Source organism: Amblyomma americanum, chromosome 2 (assembly GCF_052857255.1).
Source record: "Amblyomma americanum isolate KBUSLIRL-KWMA chromosome 2, ASM5285725v1, whole genome shotgun sequence".
Taxonomy (NCBI): Eukaryota; Metazoa; Arthropoda; class Arachnida; order Ixodida; family Ixodidae; genus Amblyomma; species Amblyomma americanum.
Window position 1 is genome coordinate 27,243,816 of NC_135498.1, and position 19,443 is coordinate 27,263,258.

General features: G+C 48.3%; 1 protein-coding gene across 1 annotated transcript in view; it reads right to left on the reverse strand.

The window, feature by feature from the left end:
- LOC144120841 (putative cationic amino acid transporter) overlaps positions 1-19,443 on the reverse strand; it is a 123,887-nt gene continuing 104,444 nt past the window's right edge. Inside the window, exons 8-13 of the mRNA XM_077653599.1 lie at positions 19,266-19,390; positions 16,459-16,731; positions 14,864-15,048; positions 10,929-11,101; positions 9,626-9,753; positions 1-6,531 (exon numbers count right to left, since the gene is read on the reverse strand). Of these exons, the coding sequence (XP_077509725.1) occupies positions 6,266-6,531; positions 9,626-9,753; positions 10,929-11,101; positions 14,864-15,048; positions 16,459-16,731; positions 19,266-19,390 (1,150 nt within the window). The 3' untranslated portion in view covers positions 1-6,265. The remainder of the gene's footprint in view (positions 6,532-9,625; positions 9,754-10,928; positions 11,102-14,863; positions 15,049-16,458; positions 16,732-19,265; positions 19,391-19,443) is intronic.

The window sequence follows — 19,443 nt, forward strand, 5'->3', positions numbered from 1 at the left end:
GCTTCCGCAAAGCAAAGGCAAATGAACAGCCGGCGTGTCACGTGAGCAGGGAGCTCAGCCGTCACTTGGTGAGCGCACATACACGCAGAGACGCCGCCGTCACTCGACGTACATTGCTACACAGCCACACACATAGCAAGGACGTGTATGTACATGTTTACGCAAAGGACAGCGTCAAAGCGGCTTACGCTTCGGATGTAATGGTTTAAAAAACTTGAAAATCGAAATCATAACATTGTAACTCACGGTCACACATCCTCCACACAGAGCCATCGGTGAAAGGCAGTATGTTCCAAACAGAGGGGTGAATTCGTGCCAGTGATTTGATGCAAGAAGCTAAGAAATGTCGCGCAACTTTAAAATCAGGGACATGTAAATTTCCCACAGCTTGACACATCAGATAACACGTATTTTACTCACAATCAAATGTGGTCGGTATAGAAACAGAACTCAATCGCCATTTGTGGCTCAACAACACTTTTAATGAGAGGCGCCAGCCTATGCATATATGCTATGAAGCTTCACACTCGGGTAGCCGGACACCACCTTCGCGCTGAAAACCCTCCATAGTCCGAAGTTCAAACTTGTTCACTTTAAATGAGCGTGTCCTTGCGCTCGCGCAGGCGAATGGTTTACTGTATTACGCTGGCATACATTGGCCGTACCCTCATCATTGCAGGAGCTGTGGCGCTTGCGACAAGACATTTTGCGAAACTGTATTCAGCCGAAATTGGTCGGACATGTTATTGCGACGCGCCATTATTCTCGGCGCAAAGTATATGCAAAAGTCGGCGTTTGCGGCTCAGGGATGGGTAGTGCAGAAGAACACATCAGAATAACAGCTGCGCTATGCATATAGCCGCATCTCCATGTTGCTAACGCACCAAGGAATCCACGACTTGCCCTGAATCTACTCCCATCTCCATCTTTCATATTGCTGGTGATTTCTCGCAGTGTTGTATGTGCATTGAAATAAACAAAGAACTAAGGAGCCGTATTTTTCAACGGTTCATTTTGTTTTCATTTCGTTTGGTCGTGATGCCAGTCGTGACGAAATCAACACGTGGCCAAGATAACGGCCAATCGCAGACGCGGCCGCTCTGGACACGGCGGCTCCGCTAGCCACCCTATCCTCCTTCCTCATCAAGTCCGGCTGAGTCACAAAGCTGCTTTGCCGGTACAGGATTAGCGCTGATAAAGGGCGCCAGTCGCGTTAAACACGTCGCCGCGCTTCGGCATCGGCGGCGGTCTGCCATTGAGACATGGGTATGAAACGTGTTTGTTGACATCATGGGTGCGCTTCTGCCACGACCATCGTGACGTCAGCTCCAACGACCGATATGTCACCGGGAGAAGCGACCAATGGCAGCTGAGCAAATGAAATGAAAACTAAATAAATCATTACTAGATGCAGCCTCAGGTTTTATTTGAAAGACATGCTTTCCGATTGCAACTGAAGTTTGTGAGCGTTATTTAAATGAAAGTATGAAGCAGCTACCGATGGAATAGGGACGGCCAATAATGACAACGCCATGACAGGTGACACGCTTATTGCCGAATAGCTGTCCAATTATTGCTTTAAAAGAGCAAATGTATCGCAAAGTTTCAACGGTAGCAGCGGAGATCGTGACATAAGATTTAAAACAATCTTAAATACGAAAATTTTCATCACGTGGCCACTGGTGTGCATACCAGTAACCTTAAATACAAAAATTTTCATCATGTGGCCACTGGTGCGCATACCAGTCACCCAAGAAAAGCCAATAACGCTGGGCAGACCTTACATTTCTTAATACACGATAGCTGACACTTGCTTGCGGCGTTTTGTTCTCCAAATCGACGACTTCTACGAAAGCTGAAAATTCTTATAGGAGGGCGAGAAAGCTGAGGTATGTCACAGAGAAACATCCTCTGACAAGCCTTTGATTCAGAGACCACGTTTTCGTTGTTTTGGGCTCACAACATCTACTGCCCCAAAATAACGTAACAATTGCGAGATTTTAACCTTTAGATTAATGAACAAAATAAACATGTAATTTGTAAAGCCTTGCTGGTCTAAACAGTTTTCAGTCTTCATAGTTTGTGCATAAATTGTTTTGAATTACAATGCCGTCAGCTCCTCACAAAGGCATCTTAAACGGGCACAAGCCGAACTCCGTGGTATATTTTCCGTACTGAACAAACGCACAAGACCTCATTCTTTCTGAGTTCTCTTCTGGAAAGCAAAGTTGTTTCCCTTAATTCACGACAAACTTTCTTCTAAAACGGTATTTTGTCATTTAAGAAACGTGCGATGCTTTTCTCGTAAAGCGAACTTCTAAAATCGCACAACTCAGAATCCATCTTTTCGTCTTTTTAACTAGCATTAAATGCGCTTGGCTGTTTCGCAAATACTGAGCATACATGCTAAGGCAAATATAACTTAGTAAGAACGCAAACGGAGTACAGCGATATTCTTTAAGCAGTCCGGTTTATGCAAATTAAGTAATATAAAGCCTTGACTGTGCGATCGCTTACCAGTGCGAACGTATCTTGGGGACATGAAAATGACACAACTGCGCTGTCTTAGACGGTGCTACAGAGAGTTTTAGCTCACAGTTCATAACAGTCAGCGCATGCGAACCACGGCTGCATTTTCAGAGCTGCGCGCAGGGAACGAAGCTCTTCTAAAACGCACTAAGAGCACAGACACAGCACGCATAGCTTGCACACAACAGAGAGAGAGAGCTATCCGGCGAGACGAACACTCGCGCGACATATATACGTATTGCACCCAGTAATTATGCGAGTAGGAAACGATAAGAACAAGTAGACACAACGCGATCACGCTTTCGAAAACCACGAGCACACGCTGATACAAAGAACCCCATCAACTGAAAGCGACGGGAAATCACAACCTGGATATGACCTTCGCTGATTTCGTGCCTCCAGCATGTGCCGTTCACCCACCTTCCGCATATATGTACATTACATAAAAAATAAATAGTGCTGCTTCGTGCCGTAGCCCCAGAGGGAAGTGTTGAGTACACAAAAATACCCCCAGCGAACACAACAAAGCTATTGCATGCGCGGCTGGTAACCAGCGGGCAGTATATCTCGGCGCCTATTAACGGGGTAGCGATAAGAAATAAAAGATAAGCATTAGCTTCAAACGCTGTAGGATTTAGGTTTGAAAGCGCCAGCTATCAACCTTGATGCCTGAAAATTGTTTTTATGGTTGTTCGGTGCGAACTTTCTTGTAGTCGCAGTTGAGCGTATTTTTAATAGGCTCATATCGAGACGGGTCAAAAACATGACTGGACACTTAAGCTCCGCCTTAAGGCTATGACGCGATAGTGTTAATCGGTCCCTGCAACGGCCTGGGGTCCTTTTTGCGCATCTCTTCACAGATACGGCCATTTTCTAGTTTACATTCATAGATAGCGGGGAGCCCCCATACCACTTCCGGTGAAGTGGTGCAGCGGATAAGCGATGCGCCACTGTCCCGATAGATGGCGTTTAAAACACAGCTACCGGTGGGGTTTGTGATACCCAGCTTGATCTCCCCGAACAACTACTTGCGACTGGTTATTAATTTAACTGCCACCTGCCATGGTGGGTATAGGTTTTGACGCCTTCGCAAGTTCACGTGATCTAGGTGCAGGTGTGACGCCTGCTTTCTCGCTCACAACGTCGACAACGTCGATGCCAGATTTTCTACAGACCGGGATCCTTAACGCTGTCACATTGAACATATCAAGGTTTATTATCTCATCAAAAAAGGAGTTCTTTATGCGATGTAGAAAGAAACAGCTGGGATGAAATGGCATTTCTAAGCATTATCAGTCGGCTCTGGCACGTTTAATAATGTTTGATTCTCTTCACTGAAAGTCATAGTTGATATGTGGCAGGCTTAACACCAAACAACGGGTGGTGTCTGCTATTAGCGATGTTGAATGTTATTTAATCCAAATGCTCGTACCTTAGATTACCTGTCCCTTACAAAAAATTATTTAGACAGTCTATAGACAGTCCATAGATTTCTGTCTATAAAGACTAGAGACTATCTATGGACAAACCCTACAGAACAGTCTATAGGCAACAAAAATGTTATAGACAGTCTATAGACAATCTATAGATTTATGGCCATACACTTTTAGTAGACTTTTGTCTACAGGCAGTCTATATACTATGAATAGCCAAGAATTAATATCTATATGAAGGCAACAGAATCTATAAGAAGTCTATAGACTGTCTATAGACCATTTTTGTAAGGGGTATACCGACAAGGGATATCCAAGGCAAAACTGCCGTTTTTGGATACAGTGTTTTAAAACTCAGTACTGCGACCAACTCTGCAACAAATTTCAGATTTTTGCTTCATTTTACTCTTGCCGCCAACTTTCTTTATTAAGGCTTGGAGCTTTATCACCCACGCTATTGAAAACGATATGTAGCGGCGTTTGTCATCCTTCGGTTTCCTACATGTTCAAATCTGCGGAGAGAGTCCGCTAGAAAAGCTGATATGTTCGACTGATCGCAAAGAGATATGTGATGCAATTACTTTCGCTAAATCATCAGATTCTGGCGCCAGTGTGAATATAATTGCCCATCTTAACGAATGCATATATATTCTTTATGTATTGGATTCACCCCCATTATATAATATTTTGTTTCTGTATTAGGAGGCGCCGCGACTTAGTACTACAAGACAATGTCGTAAAAACCCTTCATTTTCTGCTCTCTGTTCGCGTTTCGCTTTTAACAGCAACAAGAACGAAGCCTCGTGTTAAATTCTCATGAAAAAAGAGCCGTTTGTGAACTAACCCGTAGAACGCTCAGAAACCTCCATCACGCACACTGCAACGTGGACGAACCCACGACATTCCATCGCAGCACGGTAGCACCATACAACAGCACGCGTGAAGAAAAAAAACCCAAGACAACGCTCAAAAAACGCCGAGTCTGAACACGTTACACACACGAAATAGAGATTAAAAGCGGACACTCATTGTGCGGTTATGTCGGTACAGCTATACACATACATTCGCGCTTACGCGCGCATGTTTCTCGTTTATCTGCTTCTTACTGTCTCTTCGAGACGACTACAGGAAGACGTGGGTATATTTCGTTAGGCGTTTATCCGGGCTTGACAGTCACGCCGTGGCAACACCGTGGTGTTTCCCATGGCATCCTCACGGACTCCTTCTCAACCTCACTTCATGCCTGACACTGACTCGTCTCTAGCTTCTGTCTCAGCATTATTGCGCAGCATTACCGACGCTGCTGGTATAGTCCCGGCCAATCAGGTACCGAATCTGCGAAGCTTCTCATCCGCAAGAATGGTTCGGGATTGGCTGGAGCCTAGGCTATCCTACTGTCGTGATTGGTCACCAGCAGACACTGCCCTGTCGCCATGCGCGGCACCTTCGTCTTGGCTTACACCAGCTCTGGCGTTCTTAGTACTAAATGACTTCCGCAGGACAGAGTGTCGCAGTCCTTCAACCCGAAGAACACTGACCTCGCCTCCGTTGCCTGCATTATTTCAAAGTTTATGCTGCCCTGGGTGGTGAAAAGCTTTCGCCGGGAAAGTGCTGTCGAGAGAGAGCTGATTGTTTCTGGGGCTGCACCTCAGTCGAGAGCCCAGAGGTACAATCAGATCATCCAAGGCCCTTGGACCGTTTATGGGATAGTGGAGCATATACTGTGGTACATCATATACGTCCCATTATCCTGTAAAGGGCTAAAGTGCACTTAGGAGCAAAAGGATGCGTTACTATTTTTTGTGCTTGTTTTAGTTTTGATGTGCCGACACATTTTGTATAGAAGGACGCCCCAGTGAGGGGAATGCATTGCGGAAGGAGTTTTGTGGGAGGGCGTCTTTTGAAACTCTGCTCTCCGAAGTGTTTGCAATACTTTAGGCTTGCAGTTGAGAACATGCAACAAAAAAGCTCACTCCAAGAGAGCTAAAGACCACTAGAAATGCTCGCTCTAACTGGCGAACCATTAGTAGCAACCCGATCGTGATCCGCAGAGGTTACCGAACTCGAGGTTCAACGGGCCTAGAACGGACCTCTTGGAAACGGCTTCGTCGGCCAAAGGCTCTAGATGCAAGCTCATTGGGTTGACTGTGTAGCCACAGTAGTTTCTAAACTTTAGACAGCGGCTGTCAATCTCGATCAACCTCCTGGACATCGACATCGAGGGGCCCGAATCCTTGCTCCTCGACCCGAGGTCAGCACAGCGACGACAGGGCTCCTCCGCAAGACACAGTGCCGTGCCCGGATCACTCGAAGGTCTGCCAGCGCTGATTTGGGGGCGGCTGCTCGTCGTAGGGTCTGGGTGGCACAGGCGGAGGCCTCCCGTTGGCCACGTCGGCCAGCTTGGCACTGATCTCTTGCGCCGAGGGCGGCTGCTGCTGCCGCTGCTGCGGCGGCACCGGCGGCGCTTGCAGCGTGAACCCCTGCGTGGGTATTTTGAGCTCGATGCGCTCCTCCATCAGGGACTCCAGGTTGCTCTGCTTGATGCCGTAGCAGAAGTACATGAACATGCCTGCGCCAGCACACGAAGCGGAACCAGAGTCAGAATTATGCCTTTGCATATACATTAGTAATTGTCAGTAAACCATTAAGGTCTAAACGAGCAATGGGTTATGAGTCGAGCCGAAACGGAAGGCGTCGGATTAACTTCGAAAACGTGGGGCTTTCTAATATGCACCAAAATACATGGGCGACTGTGCACTTCGCATTCCCAGAAGCTTGCCTGTCGCGGTTGGAATACAACCCCAATACGTATGCTCAGCAGTCGAACAACATATATATCCTTTAAGTCATGGTGGCGATATCTATTTTTCTTGCTGTAATTTTTGTTCTTTTTACACACAGACAAATATTCAGCGCTACAGGGATGGTGAATGATGGGATAAGAAACACTTAGAAAGTCTCTGTCCACAGGTTGTCGTTCGTCCACGATAGGAGCAGGGCCTGATGGAAACGGCACGGAAGGTAGATTAAAGCAAGACGTATGCATACGCGTATGCATACGTCTTGCTTTAATCCACCTTCCGTGCCGTTTCCATCATGCCCTGCTCCTATCGTGGACGAACGACAACCTGTTGAAATTTCAGTTTTTAAGCACGAAATGCTTTTAGCTGCCGTTCTCAGCAATCACAGGTGAACATCGTCCGGAAATGCGGCGAACCTGAGGCCGAACGTGAATCCTAATATTCCGGAACTTTCCGTCCGAATGACATCCAGCTGGCAGCACACTAAAAGAAACGAAACTCCGCGCAGCCCGCCGAACGTTCTCGAATGACGGCGAAGGTTTCTAGGGCTACCATCGGCAGCACGTAGCATTGTGGCTGTTACAGCTGTTATAGTGGTACGGCGAAGATTTCTAGGGCTACCATCGGCAACGCATAGCATTGTGGCTGTTACAGCTGTTGCAGTGGTTCCCACTGTGTGCGTTCGAACGAAAGTTACCGCACGACTTCCGAGTCAACACCACTGCCGCGCAAGGCGATGAACCAAGGGAGGAATGTGCTGTTCAGGAAGTTAACGTGAACAGATAGGACCCATACTTGATAGGATAGGATAGGATAACTTTATTCAGGTCTAGCGCAAGTGTTTTTGTTCGGTTCAGACGAGTCCATCTCCGCAACGATCGGTTGCACCTATACCAGGGCTCCGCTGGATGCTGCCGTCAGCTGAGCTCGCCGTATCAGACCGATCAGGTCATCGCGGCAGTCGCTGTAGAGCATAGCCTCCCATTGCTCCGCACTTGGGTTTGGTATAATTTGAACGACGTCGACATTTTTACATGCCCATTTTGTGATGTAGTGTAGGTGTTTCATGGTACTACGGGCAATTGTGTTCGTAAAGTGTAGGGGTGATTTTACTTAGTGTGCTTAGGTTTGGATATGACCCCATTTGTAGTTGTCTCCATGGGACAGCTTCTTCTTTGTTTAAGGATTTGTGCGGTGGGGGGTACCGTATCCTGTTGCCTTTGTAGTTGTTTAGTATGACCGAGTATACCTGAGGTACTGGCAGGGATTCCTCAAGGTCATTGACGTTGCATGCTCGGTAGTTAGTATATCCCCGAGCTATCCTGTCCGCATCTTGGTTTCCTGCCACCCCCGTGTGCCCTGGTACCCAGATGATCTTATGTTTGATCGGTTCTGGATATGTCTGTTGTGTCTTGCAGCCTACAGAGTGGAGTATGCGGAGTGCTCTGTGACCAACTCTGCCGCAAAGATAGTTGCGGCAGGCTGCTTCTGAGTCAGCAAGAATTGTCAGTGACCGCCCAATCCGATAGCCCTCCGCTGCCGCTTGAGCTACGGCCGCCTCTTCTGCCTCGGCTATCGTGCAGTCTTGCAATGAGGCGCTGGTAATCCCGTGTGATTCCGGGTTGACTACAGTTGCCCCTGCGTTGTTGGTGTTTTGTCCCCTGGTCATGGCGTATGTGGCAGTGTCCACGTACACTGTTGTATCCTGGGATGCGTGTGTTTTCTGTAAGCGGTCGGCTTTTGCCTCTCTGCGGTCTTTGTGGAGGTTGGGGTCCATATTTCTTGGTATAGGTGCCACTCTGAGCGTGCTGCAGTATTCATAGGGGATCGTTTCGGTTCGCAATATCTCCCGAATTTGCTCGGTGTAGCCCGGTTTCTTCAAGATAACTCTGCCGGTGGGAGTCTGCTGCCGTCTGCGCATTTGCGCGACGAGCTGCGCTTCCCGTAGTTCTTCGAACGTGTTGTGCAGTCCCAAGGCTAAGAGCTTGTCAGTTGAGGTGCTATGGGGTAGTCGAAGCGCGATTTTATACGCTTTGCGTAAAATCCCGTCCGCCTATTGTATTTAACTCTTGATGTGGTTGTAGTACGGGAGACTGTACGTCGCTACCCTTGAACGTGCTACACCTTTTCCGCATTGCATTTCGTGGTTGCAGCCACACGTAACGACGAGACAGGCTACTACTCTTTTTTCTCCAAAGACGCGCCCCAGGGAACGGTTGCAGCCTGTGACATAGAATTAAAAAAAAATCTGTTTCAGCTGCTCACTATTGGTGTGTTGTCCAGCCTTCTAGATTTATGGGTGTGGGGTTTAACGTCCTATAGCGACTCAGGCCATGAGGGACGCCGTAGTCAAGGGCTCTGGAAATCTCAGCCGCCTGGGGTTCTTTAACGTGCATCTAGAATTTCGCCTCCGTCGAAATTCGACCTCCGCGGCCGAGCTCGAACCCGCGTCTTTCGGGTCAGCTGCCGAGCAGCCATAACCACTGAGCCACTCCAGCCTTCTTGAGTAAGGCAGATTATCACTAATCACTTATGTTGTTCAGCAGCATCAGTTCATAAGAGACATGAGTGAACGAATTCCTAGCACAAAAATTTCCCCTCATATGTATGGCTATAGTATGCATGACCCAATATGCGCAATACATTACTTTAGCTTTCGTCGTTGAAAAAAAGGGGGCCAAAGCTGTTTACCCGAAGCAAATTTACACTCGCTTGGAAATGGGGAGAGTCTCTTTCCTTTAAGACCGCCTCTTGAAGCTAAATAAACTTCAGTAGCGCAGTTTAGCTTCGTATCAGACAGTAGACGCGGTGAATATAAAAAAATAGAAAGAAAGGCAGGTATCGCCTGCACGGACCACCCACCTAGGACCATCCACACGATGAACCGCACCAAGGTGAGCACAGACAGCTTGAAGATCAGGTAGATGTTGACTACGACAGCTATGGCTGGCACTACAGGCACACCGGGAGCCTTGAATTTCAGGTCACATCTGGAAGCAACGTCAGGCATAACCTGTTGATTGTCAGCTGGAATGCAGCGAGCGATAGAGTATGAAGACTGTGTAGCTTGTGGAACAGGGCTACAAGGTAAGTACTTCTTTGACGTCTTGATAAACGAGCTGTTTTAGGTCTAGAATTCCTGGAGCTGTTTATACTGAAAACTAACTGTAATAACTAATCAGAGCTATTTGATTAAGTCCAGTGTTTCATACGCATACACCACTAACAAAGGTGCGAGTCTCGCCAAGGCATTCACAGAGGGAGGAGTGTTAAAAGTTGCCGGTTCTTATAAATGGCATTTGAGGATGAGGCACTTGTGCATGTGAGACGCGCATTACCATGGCGTTTCTGGTTCGAATTGAGGAGTTTGTAACTAGTTCCTTTATCTTGTTGGTGCGGAAAGGAGATTTTGCTCCTTACTACAAGGAATTCTCTAACAAACGCAATTCGGCCTTCATGCACTAAGAACGCAATATTCGGGTAGCCCGAACTGCATGAAGTTGCTGTGTCTGTTGGATTTGTTTACAGTCAGGGTCGCCCTTGTGTTGCTTTTCACCTCGCGACATAAGCCCAATATATCTGCTGTCTCAGAGAACCTGAAAATTCCAACAATAAAAAAGGTAGAAAGCAATCGCTAGCGCATTGGCAAAAAATCGACAAACAAAGGCACGACATATGTTGACATTGTCGGCAGAGACCACCTGACAAAGGTTTCAAGTCCTGTACGTATTAACGCCTCCCGGTGCTATCAGTACGATGAAGAGCTGGAAAGTCTCCCAGCAAGATCGCAGTAGCTAGGAAAACGAAAGACAATGCATGCCATGCAAGCGCTCAAATCGGACATGTTTCCCAGTTTTCCATTACTCGGCAAATATCCTTTGCGCGTTGTTGGTAGCTGCTGCTGTGACTCCGAAGGTGGGTGCGGTGTAGTGATAGCGAGACCAAACGCGAGTACTCGTCTCTAAGAAGGCAATAGGGAGTTTTAGCACAGCGTGGACGCACAAGCATAGACAAATTATGGGCTAGCCGTATGTCTCCTGCGCATGCGCAGTGGAAGTTGCGCGTCCTCATCTACCCTCTCGATGTCGCCAATGGGTAACGGCAGCTAGGCGCCGTACGGCAGCACAGCTTCGCTAAAACTCCCTAATGTGTGCGTCTCGCTCACTTGGCCTGCGGCTCTTTGGCGATGAGGAAGACGGAGGCGAGGATGCCCGCGAGGCAGGCGAACATTATGACGAGCACGAAGCCGTTGCCGCGCTCCAGGGCTCCCACGCCGCACACGATGACCAGGTCGAAGGCGATGGCGAACACGTACAGCAGGCCCACCAGCTTCATCACCTGCGACGCACACGATTCGGTTACGAGAGGCTTCGAAAATGGGCAGAAAATTGGCACGAGACACAGTAACCACGGTTTTTGTCTTTCCCTCCATTTTTATCGCATCACTAAAACGCGGTCAGTGCAACGACATACTACAGCAAAATTCGTGGTGTTTGTTTTGCCACATTCTTTGTTTAGTGCTACCAGCACGTGGCCTTATCACTTTGACTGCTGCGTGATATGCTGCCAACTTTCTCAGGAAAGATACTAACCTCGTGGAGCAGTTTCTGCTGTGTTCGAGATTGCTTCCCGTGCCTTAAGCCGAAAGTTTTTTGTGACCTTTACATCGAGCGCGACCGAGAGTGGCAGTGATTATGATCTTCGACGAGCGCCCAGCACACTTGCTTCAGCAACCGACTGGTTGCTTCTGTTTGCGAACCCAAGTTAGCCCAATGAACAGTTCGAGTGTAATGCAGCTGTTTTCTGTCTTCTGTCAACGTCCGCGCACGCGCTGCACGTCGTACGAGCCACGCAATGTTCAAAAGAATCGAAGAACAAAACTAGAGTCGGTGCGTTGCTGGAGGCAATTTGGCGGATATGGCAGAACCGGAAACCTTGCTACTAAGCTTCCGGAGCTACGTGTGACAGAAGACTAGAAAGGTTGCAAATGGATATAGTACTTGTTGAGAATTTGTTATCTGACCCTGCCGTTCATTCGAGCGGACGCTAGAAAAAAAAAAGCTCTATGAACTTGCGAAATGATTTTAAGTTTGCGTTCAGCAAGAACCCACAGGGGAACATTACAGCATTAAAACCGTGGGCATTTAAGATCTCTGCGTTCTCGGCAGAAAACTAACACGCCGCAGCAGGCACTGTGTGTTATGCACGTATTCAGGCATTATCTATGTAACCATGGTTACTGCTGCAATAAGAACTGAATCATGAAACCTCAGCGCAAAAAGTAGATTGTGTGGATGGCTTCTACAGGCGTGCTGCCGCGCTCTGTGCGAGAGTTAAGATGAATGGCGTCGGGAGAGATCGAAGGGACGGCTGCACTGTCGGGATACAGTGGAGCCCACTTATAGCGGACGCATTTGTAACGAACGGCCGTTTATTACGAACAAAGGGGGTGCTTCTGTCAAAATATGCATTAGGGCAAGGGCACTGCGTCTCAACTGCAATGAACAACCGTGGCCCCGCAACTCGGTTACTAAGCCGCCGCGGTGGCTGAGTGGTTATGGCGCTCGGCTGCCGGCCCGAAAGACGCGGGTTCGATCCCGGCCGCGGCGGTCGGATTTCGATGGAGGCGAAATTCTAGAGGCCCGTGTACTGTGCGATGTCAGTGCACGTTAAAGAACCCCAGGTGGTCGAAATTTCCGGAGCCCTTCACTACGGCGTCTCTCATAGCCTGAGTTGCTTTGGGACGTTAAACCCCTATAAACAAACAAACAAACTCGGTTACAGCGAATCAGGAGGCACCGTAAACTCGCCCTCGCACTCAAAAAATTTACGCTTCCCTGCGCTAGCTTCCTTGCGGGATCTTTACAACTTTGTCGAGAATTGGAGACGAGGGAACAGAGATGTCGCTAGTGAGGCACGGGATGAGGCGCAGGTCCATGACAAGATGAGGGGGAGCAGGACCATCGGTCCGCTTCATCGAGTGCCGCTGATCCTATAGTTCCTCTTCTGTTAATTCGACTTACAACCAATTCCCACGCGCGCTTCGACCGGGATTAGTTACACGAGTATACCCTGATCCTGAAACAGCTAATCGGCAGCAAGGGTCTCGGCGAGAGGAACTTCACCGCGCTGGAGAGGGTTTGGAAGAACCGTGATAGGATCTGCCTTGAAGAAGTGGCCTTGTACAACGAAATTTTCAATGATATATAAACGCCATTATTGTCTCCCCGTATTTTTGGCACTAATGTGGCATATCCACATACTGCGAAATTTGGATACAACGAACAGAATCCGCGCGACCGTCAGGTTCGTTATAAGTGGGCTCGATGTATTTTGTCGAAGAGCGGGACAACGCTTGCCATCACATTTCACAAAGTGGTGACATCCAAGACCTATAGCACAGGACACGAGGGAGCGGAACTGAACAGACACGACAGACGGCTCAGAAGAGGAACAAATACAGTTAAAACGTTTTCCTTCTTTTTGTCGACCGGTAGAGAGAGCGAAGTTGGAGGAGAAAAGACGGAAAGCAACCCGAAACCAAAATGCAACCGCCACCGGCGAGAAGATCCAGCATTTTTTAGTTTGCATTGGCAAGAATCAGCATTCAATTCATTTATGTGACAAATGTGGTGCTGTAACTGCAATTGACAGTTCGTGGTGACGTGAGCAACAGAAATACGAAACTCGCAAACGCAAAAAGCAGCGACGTTGCGGGGCCGAACTGCAATAGCGTCAATGTGGGCCTGAGCAGTTATAGCGATTAATGTTCTGGTTCGGGATAGTTGGTTCATGTTGAACTGTTAGAAACGGCGCAAAGAAGACGTCGACGACAAAAAGGAACACTTACAGACAGGATGGGCGCTTACTACCAGATAAGGTACTCTATGTAAGTGTTCCTTTTCGTCGTTCACGTCTTTTCTGCGATGTTTCTAACAGTGCAGTTAAAGCTATTTTATACAATAAGTCCGCGTCGACACTTCTAAGGAATACACTCGAAAGTTGTTTTGATAGCACTAGCTATCTCCTTCCATTCGCATTTGCTTTTATAGATTAATCTTCCCTTCGGAATCTTTCTTCGGAAATTTGATCTTCCTTCGGAAAAACACATTGGCCTCCATTCTTTTTTGACGAAAAAGGTTTAAAAACTCCCCCCCCTCTCGCGTCCCCCGCCTCTAACCGCCCCTCTAAAAAAGCGTTGTGTGCCTCTGTTGACTGCATAAATCCGTGAGAACCGCACATGCAGCATACATTCAAACAAAGGAATAAAAATGTTGCAGCCGTTCTACTCGAAGAGCAGCAATCGAAAGGTCAATGCTACAGTCCTTGAGCCCAAACAAACAAGACGCGATCGTAGCGCGGCGCTGCTAAGTATCTCAGGGAGTGAATTGAAGCCCACGATTAAATACCCAAACATGGAAAGTACAACGGCAAAGTTAAAAATAAATGCGAAGAAATTTGAAGTAATGTTCAGCGTAAAGAAACATTGCAGGTTGTCGAGTTGTGAAAGCAATAAGGATAAACATTTGTCTAAGCGTACAAGTGACAGTAGAACCGGGGCTGAACTTTGGAGGCTACGTGAAACCTTTAAAATTAGCTACATAGGGAACTCTACCTCTTTGTCTCTTTTCATTCTTCACTCTCACCTTCCTCCCTTACCTTACGGCGCGGTTAGAGTGCCCACCGAGATATGTGAGACAATTACTGCGCCATTTCCTTTCCTTAAAAAATCAATATCAATTTCAAATTAGCTAAAGGGCGGAACGGTGAACTATGGGAAGGGAAATGTTAGCAGTAACATCAAGAGTCAGAGAAAGGATACAGCGTTTACTAGAGAACAAAATCGAAGTAAAGATGCACTAGAAGAAATCAGAAAGAGGAAATGGATTTGGATGGGGTGTGCAATCCATAGAAAAAAACATAGCTCGTTAACCGGAAGAACATCAGCTTAGCCGGAGGTGATGTAGAGGAATGTGCAGGGACCGGATTAAGAAATCTGCAGAGATAGTGTGTTTGCGGCTGGCACCCCTGTCCCACAGTGGATGTAATCCGGCTGACGTTGTTGATGACGAAGGTGGCGTTGCTGCTGAGGATAGATACCTTCATGCCCGAGCTGTCGGTGGCCGGTCCGGGATGTCCGCGCAGGAAAGGCAGCAGGTATCCGAGCTGCTTGGTCTTGGTCTCCCACCAGGTGGGCTGCTGGAACATGTCCTCCTCAATGCTCTCCTGGGCCTCCAGCATCGAGCCGTAGCCCTCCTGCTGCTGCACGTGAAGGGTGCCGTCGCCTGCACCAGCGTCGCGGTCAATGGTTAGATTACGTTCGATGGGTGCCTCCTTCGGACCCTCGTATTCAACTGAGACCAAGCGAGCAGTTCGGACCTGAACCCAAGGAACCGACAAAAGCGTTGGCAAAAGTTTGCTTGGATATATTCAAAGCAACTGATGTGTATGGTTAAGGCGACAACTAAATAGGAATATAATTACAGAGTAATAACAGCCGATTACAAGGGCTAATGCCTATTTCTTCCTATTTCATCCTATTTCTTCAATGTAGCATGCACAAAGTAACGTAAAGTAATTCTGGGACATTAGCGCAAAAGACGAGGACAGTAAGGAAAGAGAGAGAGAGAAAAATAAAACATTTATTATTTCATTGAGGTGTTCTACGAGTCAGGTAGGCGGACTCCTCAGTTCAGGACTCCGGTGGCTTGGGCGGATGCCTGGACCAGTCTGATGATGCGACACTGGTCCTCCAGACCATTGCTGGTCAGGGCTGCCTCCCACTGCTCGTATGATGTCTGTAATGTTTTTGGATGAGGTGGTTTTTGGGGACAATTCCAGGAAATGTGAAACAGCGTAGGCTCTTCGCCGCACCATGGACAGAAGGGGCGGTATTTGGAAGGGTGAATGAAGCTGTACAAGTACAGGTTAGGGAAGGTATTCGTTTGTATTCGCCTCCAAAATGTGGCTTCTTCTGTAGTGAGTTTAATATGGGGAGGGGGATATATTCTACGATCTAATCTAAGCATCGCCAGCCGTTGCCCATAGTTTGATGGTAGAGGGGTGTGGTACGGGCAAAAACAACAGCACCAACGCTGTCGTTGCTGTCTTCGTCTTTTGCGCTAATGTCCCAGAAGTATGTATCACCAACTCGCCTGTCTTGCCACCGTGTTGAAAGTAAAGTAAATTAAGGAATAAACCCCTCGACCTACAAAGCAGATTATGAAGGAGTGGTGGATGACAAGTCGAAGATGCGGGCGGCGCGTCCCCGGCAAAGTTAAGCGCTGAAATTCGGAGCCTGGTAAATTTTCCCATTATCGGAGGAATCTGCTTATAATGTTCCCAAGCCGTGCCTTGTTTTCTGTAGGTAAGCTTTCTTTCGGGACTGAGTCCACCTGCATGCAGAGTAAAACCTTACTGCTTCTCCTAAGTATAGCGTGATGTGTACTAGTACGGTAGCATGACATGCTACGCCTCAACTTCCTTCCGGGAAGTCCTGTCTCGAAAAATGACACTTTTGCAAATGCAGCCGCATCCTAATAATATCCGACACCGTAAGGTAGAAAGTGTGTCGGGCTCAACCAGCTTCAGAAAACGTGACTACTACATCTGCATGTGTCATGCGCAGTGCAGATGTGCTCGGCAGATGGCGCGAGCAGGTCGGGGAGTGATCGGCGTGTGTGCATACTACATACCTCTCCGTTCGTCCTCGTCACTGTCGGGCGTGACCACGCGGTTGGTCCTCTTGGTGCGGATGGTGGTGGTGGAGGCCCCCAGCGGCGGCGCCGATCCGACGCCCAAACCGAGCCCCCGCAGCGAGGGCACCATGGAGGGCGGCGCCTCGCTGCTGGGCGTCGGGCACTGGGAGCGCACCGACTCCGGAAGCAGCTCCACCAGCGTCTTGGTGCGCGGCTGGTAGCGCAGGAGCAGCACGCACGTGGACACCAGCGTGTACGCCATCAGGGTGCCTGCGACGTTCACAACGCCCCGGCGAGAAAGCTGCTGAATTGAGAAGTCCACAGGGGCACCCAACTCCATTACGTGTCGGCAGTGCGATAGAACCTTTACCGGAAGTGACGCAACTTCAGTTGGGGTGACGTCACTTTCCTCCAGCCAATGGGAATTCTCTCGTCTGCTGACGTCACCTGTCTCCAGCCAATAGGAATGCTCCGATTTGGCGACGTCACTCCCCCCATCCAATGGGTGAGGTTTATGACCGACGACGCATTTTGGCCTCATGGCGCTTCTAATGCTATCGCGTTATCAACTGATTGAGACAGCGTTACGTGCCAAAACAACACAGCAGACCATGAGGCATGCCGCACTAGAGGACTCCGCATCAAATTATATTTCCTGAGGTTTTTTAACTACCACCGAAGTCACAGTACGCGGGCGCTTTGGCATTCCAGACTCAGTCGAAATGCGGCTGCCGCAGACCGGTTCATATTGGCGAACTCGTGCTGAGCAGCCTGTTGTCACGGCCAGTGAACCACCGTATAGAGCGGAAAGAAATCGGAGATTTATCATAGCAGATACGTATTAGCGTGGACGTATACATGTTAAACGTACGCCTACTGCGCACGCGCACTTTCACGGCATGCAGCAAGGTGGGACGCGCACCTGACAATGCAAGTACGCAGGAAGCATACGTTAATCATGTATACGTACACGCTGGTACGTCTCAGTTACGATAAGACTCTCAGTTTACGCACGATGACGCCCACTGTGTAAACCGAATTCGTCGCATTGGTCACGTTTGTAGTGATTGCTGTATCAATAACGTTTCATTAGTTACACGCTTAGTCCCCTCACGTATCTTGAAAAGAACAGCTTTTAGCAAGGCTGGATCATCAACACGAGGGCTTAAAAAGCAAAGCTGCGCCTCGCCCGTAGTCACACCGTGAAGAAGGGACCGAGCCGGCCCCGAAACGTCTTGTTTTTCAAAAATTAACCTTGTTGGCGTCAGTCACCTTTCTACTAAATTAATTTTCCCAACCAGACAGACTTCTGTCAAATGTTTTCTTTTGAATCATCAGCTTTTCCCGCATTTTATCTGCAGGAGTCCTGTCTAGACTGTATAACGTCACTCATCGCATTCATACCCCGTTTTACTTTGCGTTCTGCTTATTGCCTACTGCACTGAAGGGACTGGCCCTGAGGGGTCATCGGTAATCCAAGACGCCGTGTATCACTCGTCCTGAATGCGAATAAAATGGCGTCGCATACGTCCCGCCAGTGGAATGGCGGAAGCTTAATGTATCTATGTACATTTAAACAATTTAGAGCTTACTACGACCCTCTATTCAAAGCTAGGTCGTTTCTTCGGTAGCGAGGCGGCCAACCATACACACTAAACAAATTCTCATCCTTAAGGGTGCAAATCAGCTGTCCCCAGAAGAACACCCTTTTAGGTGTTAAAAAAGGTGCAGAGATCAGCACCCTTAAGAAAGGGTGCACAGCATGAAAGTTTAGAGGGCGCGCATCAGTCCAAGGCTTTTGCTTCATGGGTGGATCAATGTGAAGCACCCTTCCAACGTGCATTCGTAGAGGTGTTATGGAAAAATAGTAGCCTTTAATGAGGGTGCAACCATTACATTCTCTAAAGTATCATTAAGTGCACCCTTCCTTATGGGTACTGATCTCTGCACCATTTTTTAGCACCGAACAATTGGAAAAGGGTGCTCGTCTGGGGACAGCTGATTTACACCCTAAAGGGTGAGAAATTGTTTAGTGTGTACGGGCGACAGATTGTAAAGACATGACATGCGTTTTTCCGTTCTTTTAACTGCCTTTTTAAGCTCGTGGTTAAGCCGACTACCGTCCCCAAAGCATATGCGATGTTTGGGCGCTCCAACTCCGCTGCCCGACTCGCTCGCCAGTGTGACTGCTGAGAGACTGCGCCAGTATTGAGGGCAGATTGCGCGAAACCCCACCGCAGTGGGAAAATGCTTACTTCCGGTTTCCGTCGCGCGGACTCTTCTTTCGATTGGAGCATTTCCCGACCTCCGGAAGTCACTTCCGCGCGCTTCCGCCGAAGCGCTTCAGCACACTAGCGTGTTATCCGCTCTTTCCGCATCCGGTTTGACCGTATAACCGAAAATTTCCCCCTTTTTTTTGCCGCCGGCCTTCGCGTTTCAGTGATCGTTGCCTTCGCGCTTCGTGACGCATCCAGTACTGAATTTGGGCTGTATGGCAAGTCTTCACGGGTTTCTATATCTTTTGCGTGTTAGTCAGCCCTCAGTTCTGTCCGTACGCTCGTTTTAAAGTGCGGGAACTTTATGCACTCTAGACATCTTAGTGAAAACCGCACTGACTGGGATCTTAACTTCGAGAAAGAGTAAACGCAATCCCATTGTATTCGTTCAAAAGTGCATACTTTTCTTCACAGCCTTACTGTCAATTCGCTTCACAATAACTTTTAGTTCTTTGTCGTGCACTCTCTGTGCAGATAGCATCGGATGTTGAGGGCACATCTTTGCGAGGGATGAAATCGTGCACCCACCTATAGACATCATCTCGACGAGCACGTCGAGGCTCATGACGATAGAGACGACGGCCGTGGCGCCACCTAGTAGAAGTGTGGCGAAGGCGGGAGTCTCCGTCACAGGCCACACTTTGGACAGGGCCCTGGTGAAAAAGCAGAGACACCAGTGTCGAAACAAGACGCGTTGGACAGCAAG